General features: G+C 46.8%; 2 protein-coding genes and 1 pseudogene across 2 annotated transcripts; all 3 read right to left on the bottom strand.

The window, feature by feature from the left end:
* Positions 1 to 6,114: 6,114 nt before the first annotated feature.
* LOC123186495 (mavicyanin) lies at positions 6,115 to 6,825 on the bottom strand. The gene has a single exon (XM_044598255.1). The coding sequence runs from the start codon at positions 6,756 to 6,758 to the stop codon at positions 6,246 to 6,248; it is 513 nt and encodes a 170-aa protein (XP_044454190.1). The 5' UTR covers positions 6,759 to 6,825; the 3' UTR covers positions 6,115 to 6,245.
* A 2,211-nt stretch (positions 6,826 to 9,036) lies between these two features.
* On the bottom strand, positions 9,037 to 9,553 carry LOC123186496 (mavicyanin-like; annotated as a pseudogene).
* Positions 9,554 to 13,760: 4,207 nt separating this feature from the next.
* LOC123186497 (mavicyanin) lies at positions 13,761 to 14,475 on the bottom strand. The gene has a single exon (XM_044598256.1). It carries the CDS (start codon positions 14,403 to 14,405, stop codon positions 13,893 to 13,895), a length of 513 nt encoding a protein of 170 aa, XP_044454191.1. The 5' UTR covers positions 14,406 to 14,475; the 3' UTR covers positions 13,761 to 13,892.
* Between the last annotated feature and the right edge of the window lie 488 nt (positions 14,476 to 14,963).

The raw sequence follows: 14,963 nt of genomic DNA on the forward strand, positions 1-14,963 counted from the left end.
TTGGCAAGGGAGTACAATAGTGATCTAGGAGTAGATCACTGGACATTGGTCAAAATTATCCTTAGTAGAATAAGGACATGTTTCTTGATTATGGAGGTGACAAAAGGTTCGTCGTAAAGGGTTACGTCGATGCAAGTTTTGACACTGATCCAGATGACTCAAAGTCTCAATCTGGATATATATTGAAAGTGGGAGCAATTAGCTAGAGTAGCTTAGTGCAGAGCATTGTTAACATAGAGATTTGCAAAATACTTACGGATCTGAATGTGGCAGACCCGTTGACTAAACTTCTCTCACAAGCAAAACATGATTACACCTTAGTACTCTTTGGGCATTAATCACATAGCGATGTGAACTAGATTATTGAATCTAGTAAACCCTTTGGGTGTTGGTCACATGATGATGTGAACTATGGGTGTTAATCACATGGTGATGTGAACTATTGATGTTAAATCATATGGCGATGTGAACTAGATTATTGACTCTAGTGCAAGTGGGAGACTGAAGGAAATATGCCCTAGAGGCAATAATAAAGTTATTATTTATTTCCTTACTTCATGATAAATGTTTATTATTCATGCTAGAATTGTATTAACCGGAAACATAATACATGTGTGAATACATAGACAAACAGAGTGTCACTAGTATGCCTCTACTTGACTAGCTCGTTGAATCAAAGATGGTTATGTTTCCTAACCATAGACATGAGTTGTCATTTGATTAACGGGGTCACATCATTAGAGAATGATGTGATTGACTTGACCCATTCCATTAGCATAGCACTTGATTGTTTACTTTGTTGCTATTGCTTTCTTCATGACTTATACATGTTCCTATGACTATGAGATTATGCAACTCCCGTTTACCGGAGGAACACTTTGTGTGCCACCAAACGTCACAACGTAACTGGGTGATTATAAAGGTGCTCTACAGGTGTCTCTGAAGGTACTTGTTGGGTTGGCGTATTTCTTGATTAGGATTTGTCACTCCGATTGTCGGAGAGGTATCTCTGGGCCCACTCGGTAATGCACATCACTATAAGCCTTGCAAGCATTGCAACTAATGAGTTAGTTGTGGGATGATGTGTTACAGAACGAGTAAAGAGACTTGCCGGTAACGAGATTGAACTAGGTATTGAGATACCGACGATCGAATCTCGGGCAAGTAACATACTGATGACAAAGGGAACAACGTATGTTGTTATGCCGTTTGACCGATAAAGATCTTTGTAGAATATGTGGGAGCCAATATGAGCATCCAGGTTCCGCTATTGGTTATTGACCGAAGACGTGTCTCGGTCATGTCTACATAGTTCTCGAACCCGTAGGGTCCGCACGCTTAAAGTTTGATGACAGTTATATTATGAGTTTATGTCTTTTGATGTACCGAAGGAGTTCGGAGTCCCGGATGAGATCGGGGACTTGACGAGGAGTCTCGAAATGGTCGAGACGTAAAGATCGATATATTGGACGACTATATTCGGACTTCGGAAAGGTTCCAAGTGATTTGGGTATTTTTCGGAGTACTGGAGAGTTACGGGAATTCGCCGGGGAGTATATGGGCCTTATTGGGCCATACGGTAATAGAGGAGAGAGGCCAAAAGGAAGGAGGTCTGCGCCCCCCCCCTCTGGTCCGAATTGGACAAGGGGTGCAACCCCCTTTTCCTTCTCCCTCTCCTCCTCTTTCCTTCTCTCCAACTCCAACAAGGAAAGGAGGAGTCCTACTCCCGGTAGGAGTAGGACTCCCCCTTGGCGCGCCCTTCTCCTAGGCCGGCCGCCTCCCCCTTGCTCCTTTATATACAGGGGGAGGGGGGCATCTCTAGACACAGAAGTTCATCAAGTTGATCGTCTCTTAGCCGTGTGCGGTGCCCCTCTCCACCATAGTCCACCTCGATAATACCGTAGCGGTGCTTAGGCGAAGCCCTGCGTCGGTAGAACATCAACATCGTCACCACACCGTCGTGCTGACGAAACTCTCCCTCAACACTCGGCTGGATCGGAGTTCGAGGGACGTCATCGGGCTGAACGTGTGCTGAACTCGGAGGTGCCGTACGTTCGGTACTTGATCGGTCGGATCGTGAAGATGTACGACTATATCAACCGCGTTGTGCTAACGCTTCCGCTTACAGTCTATGAGGGTACGTGGACAACACTCTCCCCTCTCATTGCTATGCATCACCATGATCTTGCGTGTGTGTAGGAATTTTTTTGAAATTACTATGTTCCCCAACAAGAACACTCACAAGGAGTTGGGCCACCCCATGGGCGCGGGTGAATGCCATATCCACTTTCTCAGTTTTTCCAACCATTATACCCAGAGTACCCACAACTCGAGCATCTGTCAAAGGCTCAAAGGGAGCCCCGGAAAACCGCAGCCACACCTGAGTGAGCAGCTTTCCCTTAGGCTCCACCTTCTTGCACTCGTGAAATTCCAGAATGCGTAGTACCGGGGACCTTGCACAACCCAAAACTCAGCAACCTCTGCAAATCGTCCACCGTTGGGAAATCAACCCTAAACACATTGTCCTCAATATGGACAAGCTCCCACTGAAAATCACCTGGAGCCAGTTCCTGAAGTCTCTGCACAATCTGAGCCTCAGAAACCACTCCCTGGTTAGCTTTCACAATTCCGGTAGTCAAGCTCTGCGTCTCTACCGTAATCTCTATCGCAGCCGGGGACTCAAAGAACATCAGCTCAGCATAATATACTCCATACATCGTAAGAGCTGGGACCTGATCACGCAGAAGTGGGAAATCCCCCGAGGCATGTGCTGGCTTACCACACGAATCGCACAGCTCCGCCACGCACTCAGCAATGAAGTGACCCTTCTCACCACATCGATAGCATAGCATCTTCTCCTTCTTACGCGCCCACTTGGATGCCCTCTTAGACTTTGACCTGTCACCTGCCTCTGCAGAAACACCAGTAGCAGGAACCTCCACGTTGGCCAATGCCGTCACTACCTCCATCGCCTAGCTAGGCAGTTCGGTCGACGGAACAGGATCGGCCGCCGGTGGCGGAGGCTGTCTGCGGTACCGACCACGACCACCACGATGACCACGGTATCCACCTCTCTGCCGATAGTCTGGTCCAGAAGTTCCCTCGACAAAACCACCTGGAGGTCCGAGAAATGGTCTCTCAGCAGAACCATCACCCTGCCAAGCATAACCACGTCCACCTCCCGTAGACGACGATCCACGGTGCTAGCCATCTCCATAAGCATCATATCCATCGTCCCCCACTGTCCCCGGGGCGGTTCATTGGACTCTCCTGCAACCTCGTTCTGCCTCGTCTGCGTTGGGCCCGATCGTTTTTGCGTCGGCCTCGCGACGTAGTGCGGCGGTGGTGCGGCACGAGGCTGCGGAGTAGCACCACACCCCACAGCCGCAGGTGTCGATGGCCTCGGCGGAGCAAAGCCGCTCCCCACAGTAGTATTAGCCGGCGCGGGAGGCCGTAGACCACCACGCCCGACCGCCGTCAGCACACCCGCCGTCAGCGCAGGTCGCGGGCCGAGCGGAGCTCCCCGTCCAGCAATCCGCGGGCCCTGAAGCGGCGGCTGAGAACCAAGGCCAGACCCGCCCCGACCCGAGGCGGCAGCAGCAATCGGAGTCGGCGGTCTCGGGCCGTTCGCTCCACCACCACGACCCACGGCAGTGGGGTTTGCACCGGCCAGCGCTGGCGGTCGCGGCGCAGCCTGCGTCGCGCCCCCACGTCCAGCCCCAGCCGCCGGCAACGTTGGAGTGGCGCGACCGGTTCCCGGCAACATAGCCGCCCCACCCGCGACAGCGCTTTTGCCTGGAGGCGCGGCTGACCCGCGGCCAGCCATAGCCGGGAAGGCAGGGATGCGTCGAGCCCTACCAGTTCCACACGCCCGGAACCCTGGCTTGCCGCGCCTCGGAACCCTAGACCAAGCAGACGACGGCGAACACAGAGGAAACGTGATCGAACAAGTGCATGGGGCGTCGCAGCTTGGAGGAATAGGGGTCGGGTTAGCCTGGGCCACATACCCAGCTAACCCTGGCCCGTCTAAGCTCGGGCCCAACTCACCCAGAGACGGCCCAACTGTACACGCACCCATCTCGTGGCCCAACAGGCAATTCAAATGCAGCGCCCGCTTAGCGGAGATCCCGATCGCCCGAGCCGCCGGCGATGACGCCATAGCCGTCTCCGGCGCCCTAGACGCGGTTTGCCGGCGCGCATTCTTATTCCTCTCAATTGTGATCCACGATTCCGGCCTAATCAAATCGAAAAGAGTAAGATTTGGAAGACTTACCTTCGGGAGGGGACCTTTCCATGGCCTGATTGCCGTCGCCGCCGTTCTCCGGTGAACTACGCGACAGATCATTTCTTTCTTCTCTCCCGCGTGCAATCCAATTCTTGCCGGATCGTCAGGTGGCAAAACACTATCGATTGTTGTTGCCACTTCATCTTTGTTGTACCCTGAATGAAAAAACTCACATATGAGATCTGACGGAGTCGGAGACGGTGGAGAACTCGCCGGGATCCCATCCCCGTCGTCGTCTGCATCCTCCTCATCCGGATTGGCAAGAGCCCAGAACCGGCCTCTGATTCGCCGGCCATCACCGGCGGCTAGGGACGGCACAGCCGCGACCGTGGCCCCGGTCGCCCGCCCAGTCGCCCTTTCGCCCATCCCCACGTCGTTTCACCTCTCTCACTCAAACACCTAGATAGACAGTATATAATAAATAATAGACTGAAGATGTTAAGACCGTTTCAAGCGTTCTCATCGCATAGCAGCCATTGCCTGCTGCTTCAGTATCTTTCTTTGAGAAACTACTGAAGAACTTGGTTCCACGGCCTTACCCTGCTGCTTCAGTATTGACGCGGTCTAGGTTCCAAGGAGACATAGTTGACTATCATAACTCACAAACCTTGTAGAAGGCATTTAAACTCTCACTATAGAAAAAAAGGTTCTCACTTCCTCTTATTAAAACTGGAACGCTTGTTGTATGAATTCCATGTCACTACTTTCAACTTAAGAGTTCCCACAAAAAAAGAACTTTCAACTTAAGAGGTAAAAGTCCAATATTAAAATCATGAAGTAAAGTTTTTAGACCGCGGATTAAGCAGAGAAATAATGACCGACATTGCATCATCCTGAATTGCAAAATAACAGCTTAAAAAAAGAGTGAACACATATTATATTAAAGTAAATTTTATGTAATAAAAGGATGGATATACAATGGCGCCAATGAGGACTACTTTTGATTATAGTGATGAAAATTTTCTTGAAAGTTAAGTACACCGGACACGCCCACCAACATTGGATAGACGTCCCTGGTCTATTTGGACTATTTGGGGTACATGCTCATAGCATCTTTTTGCTAGGTAAGCCTTGAAATTTCAGCATTTTCTACTAACCCTCATGCACTGTACATTTTACTTCAAGGTGAATTGAGGTTTAAATGGTGAGAGCAGACGATCTATACACGTGCCTGCTGGTCCATATTATCCAGTCGGTCGCGTTTTCATGCAGATCAGCGCCCAAAACAAAGTTAAAGCAGACAGGGAAAGGGAAAACATTTTAATAAAATAAGCTGTTATTTCCTCAAAATAAAATAGGCGGTTAGCTAGTAGGGACCATCTTGATGAATGTTCTTTACCTAATGCCGAAGGTACTTTTACAGTGGACGGGGCCTGGACAGGGGAAATTTTGGTCCTTCACAGCGTCGATAGCCATCAATCTCAGGGAAGAATTCGTTCCCGAAAAGCACCCATCACCGACTCCCATGTCTCTCTCTCTCTCTCTCCCTCGATAACGGTGACTGTCCCTTGCAACACCAGAAACAAGAACATGTATGGACCTCCACGAGCAAAGGACGGGATTTTTGCCCAGCCGAATTTGATCCAGTATGTTTGGGGTTGGGGGGGGGGGGGGGCATCCTAATTGTTCTCCACCATTTGTGGCAGCTGGTTCTTCAGGATAGTTCATTTACAATCCGGGGCAATACAAATTACATGTCTAATCTAAGTATATATTTCTGTAATACAAGTTTAAGTTACAAAATTGTTGGTTCTCACAGTTTAGCAAGAATGTGTGTCAAGACAAATATTTTATAAGACCAAACAAATTTTTATTAATCTCTAAAACGAATCAGCAAAACGGAAAACCTGAATATGTCCAACATACACATAACTACTTGACTATACACACATATAGTTGCTAGTTATAATTACTTGACTATACACAAAGTACACATGTGCCTGCGACTGCAGATATGCACTCAAGCCATGAGGCCAGCAACGGCAAGCAAAACGGCGAGGCCATACCCGATGGCCTCCACATTGGTGGCAGTGGAGACAGGGGTCGGCGGGGGAGCATTGCTTGCACTTGGTCCGCTGGCTGGGGCGGGTGACGAGGAGGAGCCAGACATGACATCGATCTTGACCTTCATGCCACCCGCGCAGTGGCCAGGGAAGCCACAAATGAAGTACCGGGTGCCGGAGGCGGTGAGGGTGACGACATCATTCCCAGAGTTGAGGGTGGTGATGGGGCTGGCGGTGCTGCAGGAGTCGTAGTCGGCCTTGCTGACCTCGAGGACATCATGCGCTTGAGGGGAGTACTTGAAGATGATCTGGTCGTCGGCTTTGAAGTTCCTGAAGGACGCCCATGTGCCGTAGTTGGTGCTGAGGTCCCACGCTCCGCCGGGCTCGCCAACGTTGTAGATCGCCGCTGATGCGGTGCTCAGGATGGCCATCACAGCCATGGCGAGAAAAATGGTTCGTGTGACAGCCATTGAGGCTTGAACTGCAAGGAGAGCTTAGCAGAGGAGATTACAAGGGAGGTGCTGATGTTTTGGTCCTTGAGCGGAGAATGTGTTTGCTTCCCTAGGTGGCGGTGTCCGGTCCTATATATAGGACAATCCTGGCCGGGTGGGACGGAGAAACATGTGCGGTTGGTGGGACTTTGAATATTGTGTGTAGGTGGGAACACAAGCAGCTGGTACGTACTTGATCAAAATAGACTGAGTTTGTGAAGACCGGGCTGTGCTGTTAGCCTGCTGACCATTTCACGCGTTCTTTTCCTTTTTCTTCAATATGGACGCGGTCTACAAGACATGACGTAGACTAACACGATCCACATACCTTTTGACGTAGATCCTAAAATGTTGATAAATCATTTTTTATTACTGGATTCGACATATTAAAGAGACCCTAAAATGTTGTTGTTGGGATTATTTAATTATATGCACTAATTCAATATCAAGTACAAATGGTACATTTGGTCACTCTATAATGTTAACCTATATACCTATATATTAATAACAGATTTTTTTTAGGGAATATATAAATAAGAGCTTTTTTTTACCACATAGTAGAAAATGGAGGTCCTACTGATTTGGAGGCCCTGTGCAGCCGAACACTCTCCACAGGTGCGTGGTACGGGTTTGCCGTTGGAGGCCTGTTGCATGCCTTGATTAGGATCGTGCCTTGAATAGGTTACATGGAGGATATATATAGAGGCCAAGATCCAAGCGAATTTCTACCATTGCCGCCAAGATAAACATGGCCTTTCGTTTTAGATAAAATTTACTTGATTGCAGGCTGGAAGCTCCATTTTTACCAGTTTTAAATTCCTCTTTGTATGTGGTATTAACGCTTTAATTCTTTATTTTGATGCTCGTCTTTTAAGCAATACATATCGCTTGCTTTCTATGTTGATAGTATTGACTTGTTTTGTTGGAACAATGTTGTAACTTTTTGTAACATTGAAGCTGTAATTTAATTAGTTGTACCGTGCAACACATGTAGTAGAAAGCTGGAAATTAGACCGGAGAAATCTATCCAGCACTTGTATCAAAAGTAGTCCTCGTTACCATGATATATCTAGGTTTTCCATCAACAATGACCGAAGGAGAGGATCCCCATGTGAATGAATTACTCAAAGCACCACAAAGTGATGAAATTTTAATTACAAGTTTGCGTGTGAGGAGAGATTCTATTGTTCATTGTTTTTGAGATAGCTCACCAGTCATGCCAAATGGTAGGAGAGATAGTCCCGCCAAGACATAGTGGATATTTGTAAACTTTAATTCAGTTTAATAATGCGTCGCACAATATTATTTCACTCGATGATGTTATTTTGCAATCCAGGATGATGCACTATGGCTCAATTGCACGGTTCAGCATGCCAGCTGATAGCTCCATTCTACCAATTCTAAACGTGTTTTGTGTGTGTGTGTGTGTGTGCGTGTGTGTGTGTGTGTGTGTGTGTGTGTGTGCGTGTGTGCAATTTAAAACGTGTTAACTTAACTGTATATTGTATGAAAGCTTTACTTCTTGATTTGAACATTGGAATTTTGTTCATCGTTCTCCTTCTAAATTGGAGGTTGTGACTTTTTTTGCCGTTGAAACTTGAAAGGTGTAAAATAAATCACTAGAGGTTGTAACATAATTAGTTCTAAAGTGAAATTCAGGTAGTAAAGATGAAATATTGAATAAACGAAGTTAAAAGTTTTTCTTTTTTGAGAGAAGAGAAGTTCGAGTTGAATGCTGATCAACGAACCCTTGATGTACGTGATCAGGGACATGGATTGTGATAGTCTACATCGCGTAGACCGCGTCGATACCGAAGAAAAGAAAAGCAACGAGTGAAGCAGTCAGTAGGCCCGGTCTTCAGATCTTCTGTCGATCTATTATCTATTATATATCTATACGTGTTTCACTATGATGACCAAGTAGTAGCTGCATGCTGCGTAGCTTGCTTGTGTTCCCACGTAACATTCAAAGTCCAAAATTCAGATAGGTACTCTATTATATGTACCCTATATATGCTACGGCATACGATCAATGCAAATATTCACAATCCACAAGAACTAACCTGTGTCAAGAGAAATGTTGTATAAGACAAAAAGATTCTGTATTAATAAATCCTCCAAAATGAATCAGCAATACACAAAGCCCGAATACGTCCAACATACACATAACTACTTGACCATACACACAGATAGTTGCTAGTAATAATTACTTGAATCTACATAAAATACACATGTGCCTGCGTCTACAGAGATGCACTCAAGCCACGAGGCCGACAACGGCCAGCAAAACGGCGAGGCCGAAACCCGCGGCCTCCACATTGGTGGCAGCAGAGACAGGTGTCCGCGGGGGAGCGTTACTTGCACTTGGGCCGCTGGCCGGGGCGGGTGATGTAGAGGAGGAGCCTGGCATGACATCAATCTTAACCTTCATGCCGCCAGCGCAATGACCAGGGAAACCGCAGATGAAGTAGCGGGTGCCGGTGGCGGTGAGAGTGACAACATCATTCCCAGAGTTGAAGGTGGTGACAGGGCTGGCGGTGCTACAGGAGTTCATAGTCTGCCTTGCTGACCTCGAGGACGTCGTGTGCCTGAGGGGAGTACTTGAAGACGATCTGGTCATTGGTTTGGAAGTTCTTGGAGGACGCCCATGTGCCGTAGTTGGTGCTGAGGTCCCATGTGCCGCCCGGCTGCCCCACGTTGTAGATTGCCGCAGATGCCGTGCTCAGGACGGTCATCGCGGCAACTGCAAGAAAAATAGTTCTCGTGGCAGCCATTGAGGTTTGAACTGCAAGGAGAGCTAGCAGAGGAGATTATAATGCAGGTGCTGTTGTATTGGTCCTTGAGCGGAGATTGTGTTTGCTTCCCATGGTGGTTGTGTCGGGTCCTATATATATACAGTACAGGGTATGCCCTGGTGGGTTGAAGAAACGTGTACGGTAGGTGGAAGCCTGGACTATTATCGTACGTGCCTGGATTTTGGACTTTGAATGTTGTGTAGGTGGGAACACAAGCAAGCTGGTACATACTTGGTCATACTCAAACACGTAGGAGTCTATGATAATCATCGATCGACTGAACATCTGAAGACCGGGCTGTGTTGTTGGCCTGCTGACCTTTTCACGTGTTTCCTTTCCTTTTCCTCCAGTATTGACGTGGTCTACAAGACATGACATAGACTGCCACAAACACATACCTTCTGACGTAGATCCAACTGCCCAGTTGCATTTCAACTCTCTCTAAAAAAGCCTCTAACTTCCTCTGTTAAAATTGTCAGCTTTCAACTACCTGAATTCCAGCTGGATCACAAATTCACAACTAATTAAAATTGCAGCTTTTAAATTTCAAGAATCAAAAGTAACAACTCTCCTAAAAGCAAAATATATTTATGGCAAAAAAGTACTCCTATGACATTAAGCTCAAGAAGTAATGCTTTAGTACCACAGAGTTATAAAATTTGAAATTGGGAAATTGGCATTCAGCCCACGAACATTCAGCGGAACAAATGACTGACTTTGCATCATCCTAGATTGTAAAAACAAGGTTTAGATAATGACTGATAATATATATTTAAATTGAATTAAAGTTTTACTGGAATAAAAGGCTAGATAGTGCCGGTGACAGGGACTAGTTTTGATGAAAACGATAAACAAGTCTTGAAGAATAGATACATAATCATTATTGTTGGATAGATGTCTCTAATCCATTTGAAACTATTTGTGGTGCATGCGCTAAAAGTATTAATGTGAGGCGAGCCTTGAAACACCATCTTTTTCAACTAGCCCTTGATGCACAATGTAATTTGCTACTAGGCGATTTGAGACTATAACATAGAGACAACACACATGCATGTCTATGCTCAGTGCCTCTCGGGGTCGAGCGATGGTCGTGCTTCCGTGTCGTAATCCCTCTTGAGGACATCGTGTTTGGACCTTGCAACGATTGGAGGGACCAGAGGCAACGGTGCTAGGTCGCGGCCGCCTCGTCTTCTTCGTGCCATCGGGCCTTTGGAGCGGGGTCTGCAGCGACTTGCGGCGGTGAGGTGGTGGCTGTCAGTGGTTGTTGTCGTGTGGCAATACGGTAGCCTCCAGCCGGTCCGGCGACGGCGTTTTGGCCATGTTCTTGCTCGCTGCAGTGTCGTCCGATGGGGTGCGATGGGGCGGCTACCCGCCTTTTTCGGTGGTGGCGGCCCCCGTGGTCATGTGTATGGCGTGGAGGCTAGGTCTTGTGGTGCTGACGGCTTCTATGAGGATGGCGGAGGTATGGGACGCCCCCTCCACCAACAAATCGGGTTTGATGCGGCTCGGCGGGTGACACATGTATCTCTTCTGGAAGCGTCATGGCATGCCTGCCACCAACAGGTGCTATGCATGATATCTCATGCGCAGACGTCAAGTCATGCTTGCCGTCGGCAGATGCTATATGGTGGGTTTGACAGAGTTGTCATGCTTAGCTTGTTCCTATTGTATCGAAGGTGGTGCGACGGAGACCGGAGGCGAGGCAACATGGGACGTCTTTGTCTTCCGGTTTCACCTACTGCAATATCTGGCTAGCGAGGTGTCGGTAGCGGACAAGTGTTGGTGGTAGAAGCAACTTTAGCGATGAGCATGTACACTCCGATGGAAACACTAGAACTCTGATCACGCTATATCGACGCGCGTTGCGTGGTACCATTGCTGAAGGTGGCGGATCGAAACTTGGCTTTGGAAATGAAATCCGAAGATCGACCTTGGGTTGGACTTGTCATTATCGGCGCACGTGTGAAGATTTCTTTCTTTTTATTTTATAATAGGGTTAGTGCATGTCTGGTGCAGTTACTATTGCGAGGCATGTGGCCTCGGATATTTTTAGTTTTCATGTCAGTGTTGTTCTGCTGCTGAATTTTTTAATAATAAGTAATATATGGATGCGTGCATCACTTGATGCAGAGGCCCGAGTTTATCCTCCTTTTTAGAAAATGTGTTGCCACTGTCAGGTTCAAAAATAAAAGGCCAAAGCTAGAGTTTTTACCTTACGGCACCATAACTAATAACTGAGGTACATATGTCCTGGCTTTGACAAATGCAGCAAAGACACGATTGCCAAAGGAGCCCAACGCACCAAAGAGAAGCATGGCTACAGTGTCGATCTGGAAAAAAAAAAAATGAGACCAGGTCTCACGGTTAGCAGGTGAGGCCCGTCCTGATGGATGACACGTGGCATTCACAAATCGTAAAGCATTTAACCCCCCCCCCCCTTCATTTCAGGTGGGGGGTGCGATAGATGCTTTGTGATTTGTGAGGAGAGATTAGATACTTTATGATTTGTGAATGCCACATGTTATCTATCAGGATGGGTCTCACCTGCTAACCCGTAAGACTTGGTCTTATAGAATTCTTTTCCGTGTCGATCCCATCCCATCGAAATGGCATCAGATTATACATATTGTGTTGGGTCCTATATATACAAACTCATGGCCAGGTGGGTTGAAGAAACACGTGCGGTAGGTGAAAGCGTAGAATATAGAGTACGCGGGAACACGAGCTAGGCATGCAGCTAGTATGTACTTGGTCATATAATCAAACACCTAGATAGATAGTATATAATAAATAATAGACTGAAGATGTTAAGACCGTTTCAAGCGTTCTCATCGCATAGCAGCCATTGCCTGCTGCTTCAGTATCTTTCTTTGAGAAACTACTGCATAACTTGGTTCCACGGCCTTACCATGCTGCTTCAGTATCGACGCGGTCTAGGTTCCAAGGAGACATAGTTGACTATCATAACTCACAAACCTTGTAGAAGGCATTTAAACTCTCACTATAGAAAAAAAAGTTCTCACTTCCTCTTATTAAAACTGGAACGCTTGTTGTATGAATTCCATGTCACTACTTTCAACTTAAGAGTTCCCACAAAAAAAGAACTTTCAACTTAAGAGGTAAAAGTCCAATATTAAAATCATGAAGTAAAGTTTTTAGACCGCGGATTAAGCAGAGAAATAATGACCGACATTGCATCATCCTGAATTGCAAAATAACAGCTTAAAAAAAGAGTGAACACATATTATATTAAAGTAAATTTTATGTAATAAAAGGATGGATATACAATGGCGCCAATGAGGACTACTTTTGATTATAGTGATGAAAATTTTCTTGAAAGTTAAGTACACCGGACACGCCCACCAACATTGTATAGACGTCCCTGGTCTATTTGGACTATTTGGGGTACATGCTCATAGCATCTTTTTGCTAGGTAAGCCTTGAAATTTCAGCATTTTCTACTAACCCTCATGCACTGTACATTTTACTTCAAGGTGAATTGAGGTTTAAATGGTGAGAGCAGACGATCTATACACGTGCCTGCTGGTCCATATTATCCAGTCGGTCGCGTTTTCATGCAGATCAGCGCCCAAAACAAAGTTAAAGCAGACAGGGAAAGGGAAAACATTTTAATAAAATAAGCTGTTATTCCCTCAAAATAAAATAGGCGGTTAGCTAGTAGGGACCATCTTGATGAATGTTCTTTACCTAATGCCGAAGGTACTTTTACAGTGGACGGGGCCTGGACAGGGGAAATTTTGGTCCTTCACAGCGTCGATAGCCATCAATCTCAGGGAAGAATTCGTTCCCGAAAAGCACCCATCACCGACTCCCATGGCTCTCTCTCTCTCTCCCTCGATAACGGCGACTGTCCCTTGCAACACCAGAAACAAGAACATGTATGGCACTCCACGAGCAAATGACGGGATTTTTGCCCAGCCGAATTTGATCCAGTATGTTTGGGGTTGGGGGGCATCCTAATTGTTCTCCACCATTTGTGGCAGCAGGTTCTTCAGGATAGTTCATTTACAATCCGGGGCAATACAAATTACATGTCTAATCTAAGTATATATTTCTGTAATACAAGTTTAAGTTACGAAATTGTTGGTTCTCATGGTTTAGCAAGAATGTGTGTCAAGTCAAATATTGTATAAGACCAAACGAATTTTTATTAATCTCCAAAACGAATCAGCAAAACGCAAAACCTGAATATGTCCAACATACACATAACTACTTGACTATACACACATATAGTTGCTAGTAATAATTACTTGACTATACACAAAGTACACATGTGCCTGCGACTGCAGATATGCACTCAAGCCATGAGGCCAGCAATGGCAAGCAAAACGGCGAGGCCATACCCGATGGCCTCCACATTGGTGGCAGTGGAGACAGGGGTCGGCGGGGGAGCATTGCTTGCACTTGGTCCGCTGGCTGGGGCGGGTGACGAGGAGGAGCCAGACATAATATCGATCTTAACCTTCATGCCACCAGTGCAGTGGCCAGGGAAGCCGCAAATGAAGTACCGGGTGCTGGAGGCGGTGAGGGTGACAACATCATTCCCAGAGTTGAGGGTGGTGATGGGGCTGGCGGTGCTGCAGGAGTCGTAGTCAGCCTTGCTGACCTCGAGGACATCATGCGCTTGAGGGGAGTACTTGAAGACGATCTGGTCGTCGGCTTTGAAGTTCCTGGAGGACGCCCATGTGCCGTAGTTGGTGCTGAGGTCCCACGCTCCACCGGGCTCGCCAACGTTGTAGATCGCCGCTGATGCGGTGCTCAGGATGGCCATCACAGCCATGGCGAGAAAAATGGTTCGTGTGACAGCCATTGAGGCTTGAACTGCAAGGAGAGCTTAGCAGAGGAGATTACAAGGGAGGTGCTGATGTATTGGTCCTTGAGCGGAGAATGTGTTTGCTTCCCTAGGTGGCGGTGTCCGGTCCTATATATAGGACAATCCTGGCCGGGTGGGACGGAGAAACATGTGCGGTTGGTGGGACTTTGAATATTGTGTGTAGGTGGGAACACAAGCAGCTGGTACGTACTTGATCAAAATAGACTGAGTTTGTGAAGACCGGGCTGTGCTGTTAGCCTGCTGACCATTTCACGCGTTCTTTTCCATTTTCTTCAATATCGACACGGTGTACAAGACATGACGTAGACTAACACGATCCACATACCTTCTGACATAGATGCTAAAATGTTGACAAATCATTTTTTATTAGTGGATTCGACATATTAAAGAGACCCTAAAATGTTGTTGTTGGAATTATTTAATTATATGTAGTAATTCAATATGAAGTACAAATCGTACATTTGGTCACTATGATGTTAAACTATATACCTATATATTAATAAGAGATTTTTTTAGGGAATATATAAATAAGAG

This window comes from Triticum aestivum, chromosome 2A, assembly GCF_018294505.1.
Source record: "Triticum aestivum cultivar Chinese Spring chromosome 2A, IWGSC CS RefSeq v2.1, whole genome shotgun sequence".
In the NCBI taxonomy this organism is placed as follows: domain Eukaryota; kingdom Viridiplantae; phylum Streptophyta; class Magnoliopsida; order Poales; family Poaceae; genus Triticum; species Triticum aestivum.

Bases quoted from the DNA above. Each gene is read 5' to 3' on its own strand.
- LOC123186495 (XM_044598255.1), bottom strand. From the start codon at position 6,758: ATGGCTGTCACACGAACCATTTTTCTCGCCATGGCTGTGATGGCCATC.
- LOC123186497 (XM_044598256.1), bottom strand. From the start codon at position 14,405: ATGGCTGTCACACGAACCATTTTTCTCGCCATGGCTGTGATGGCCATC.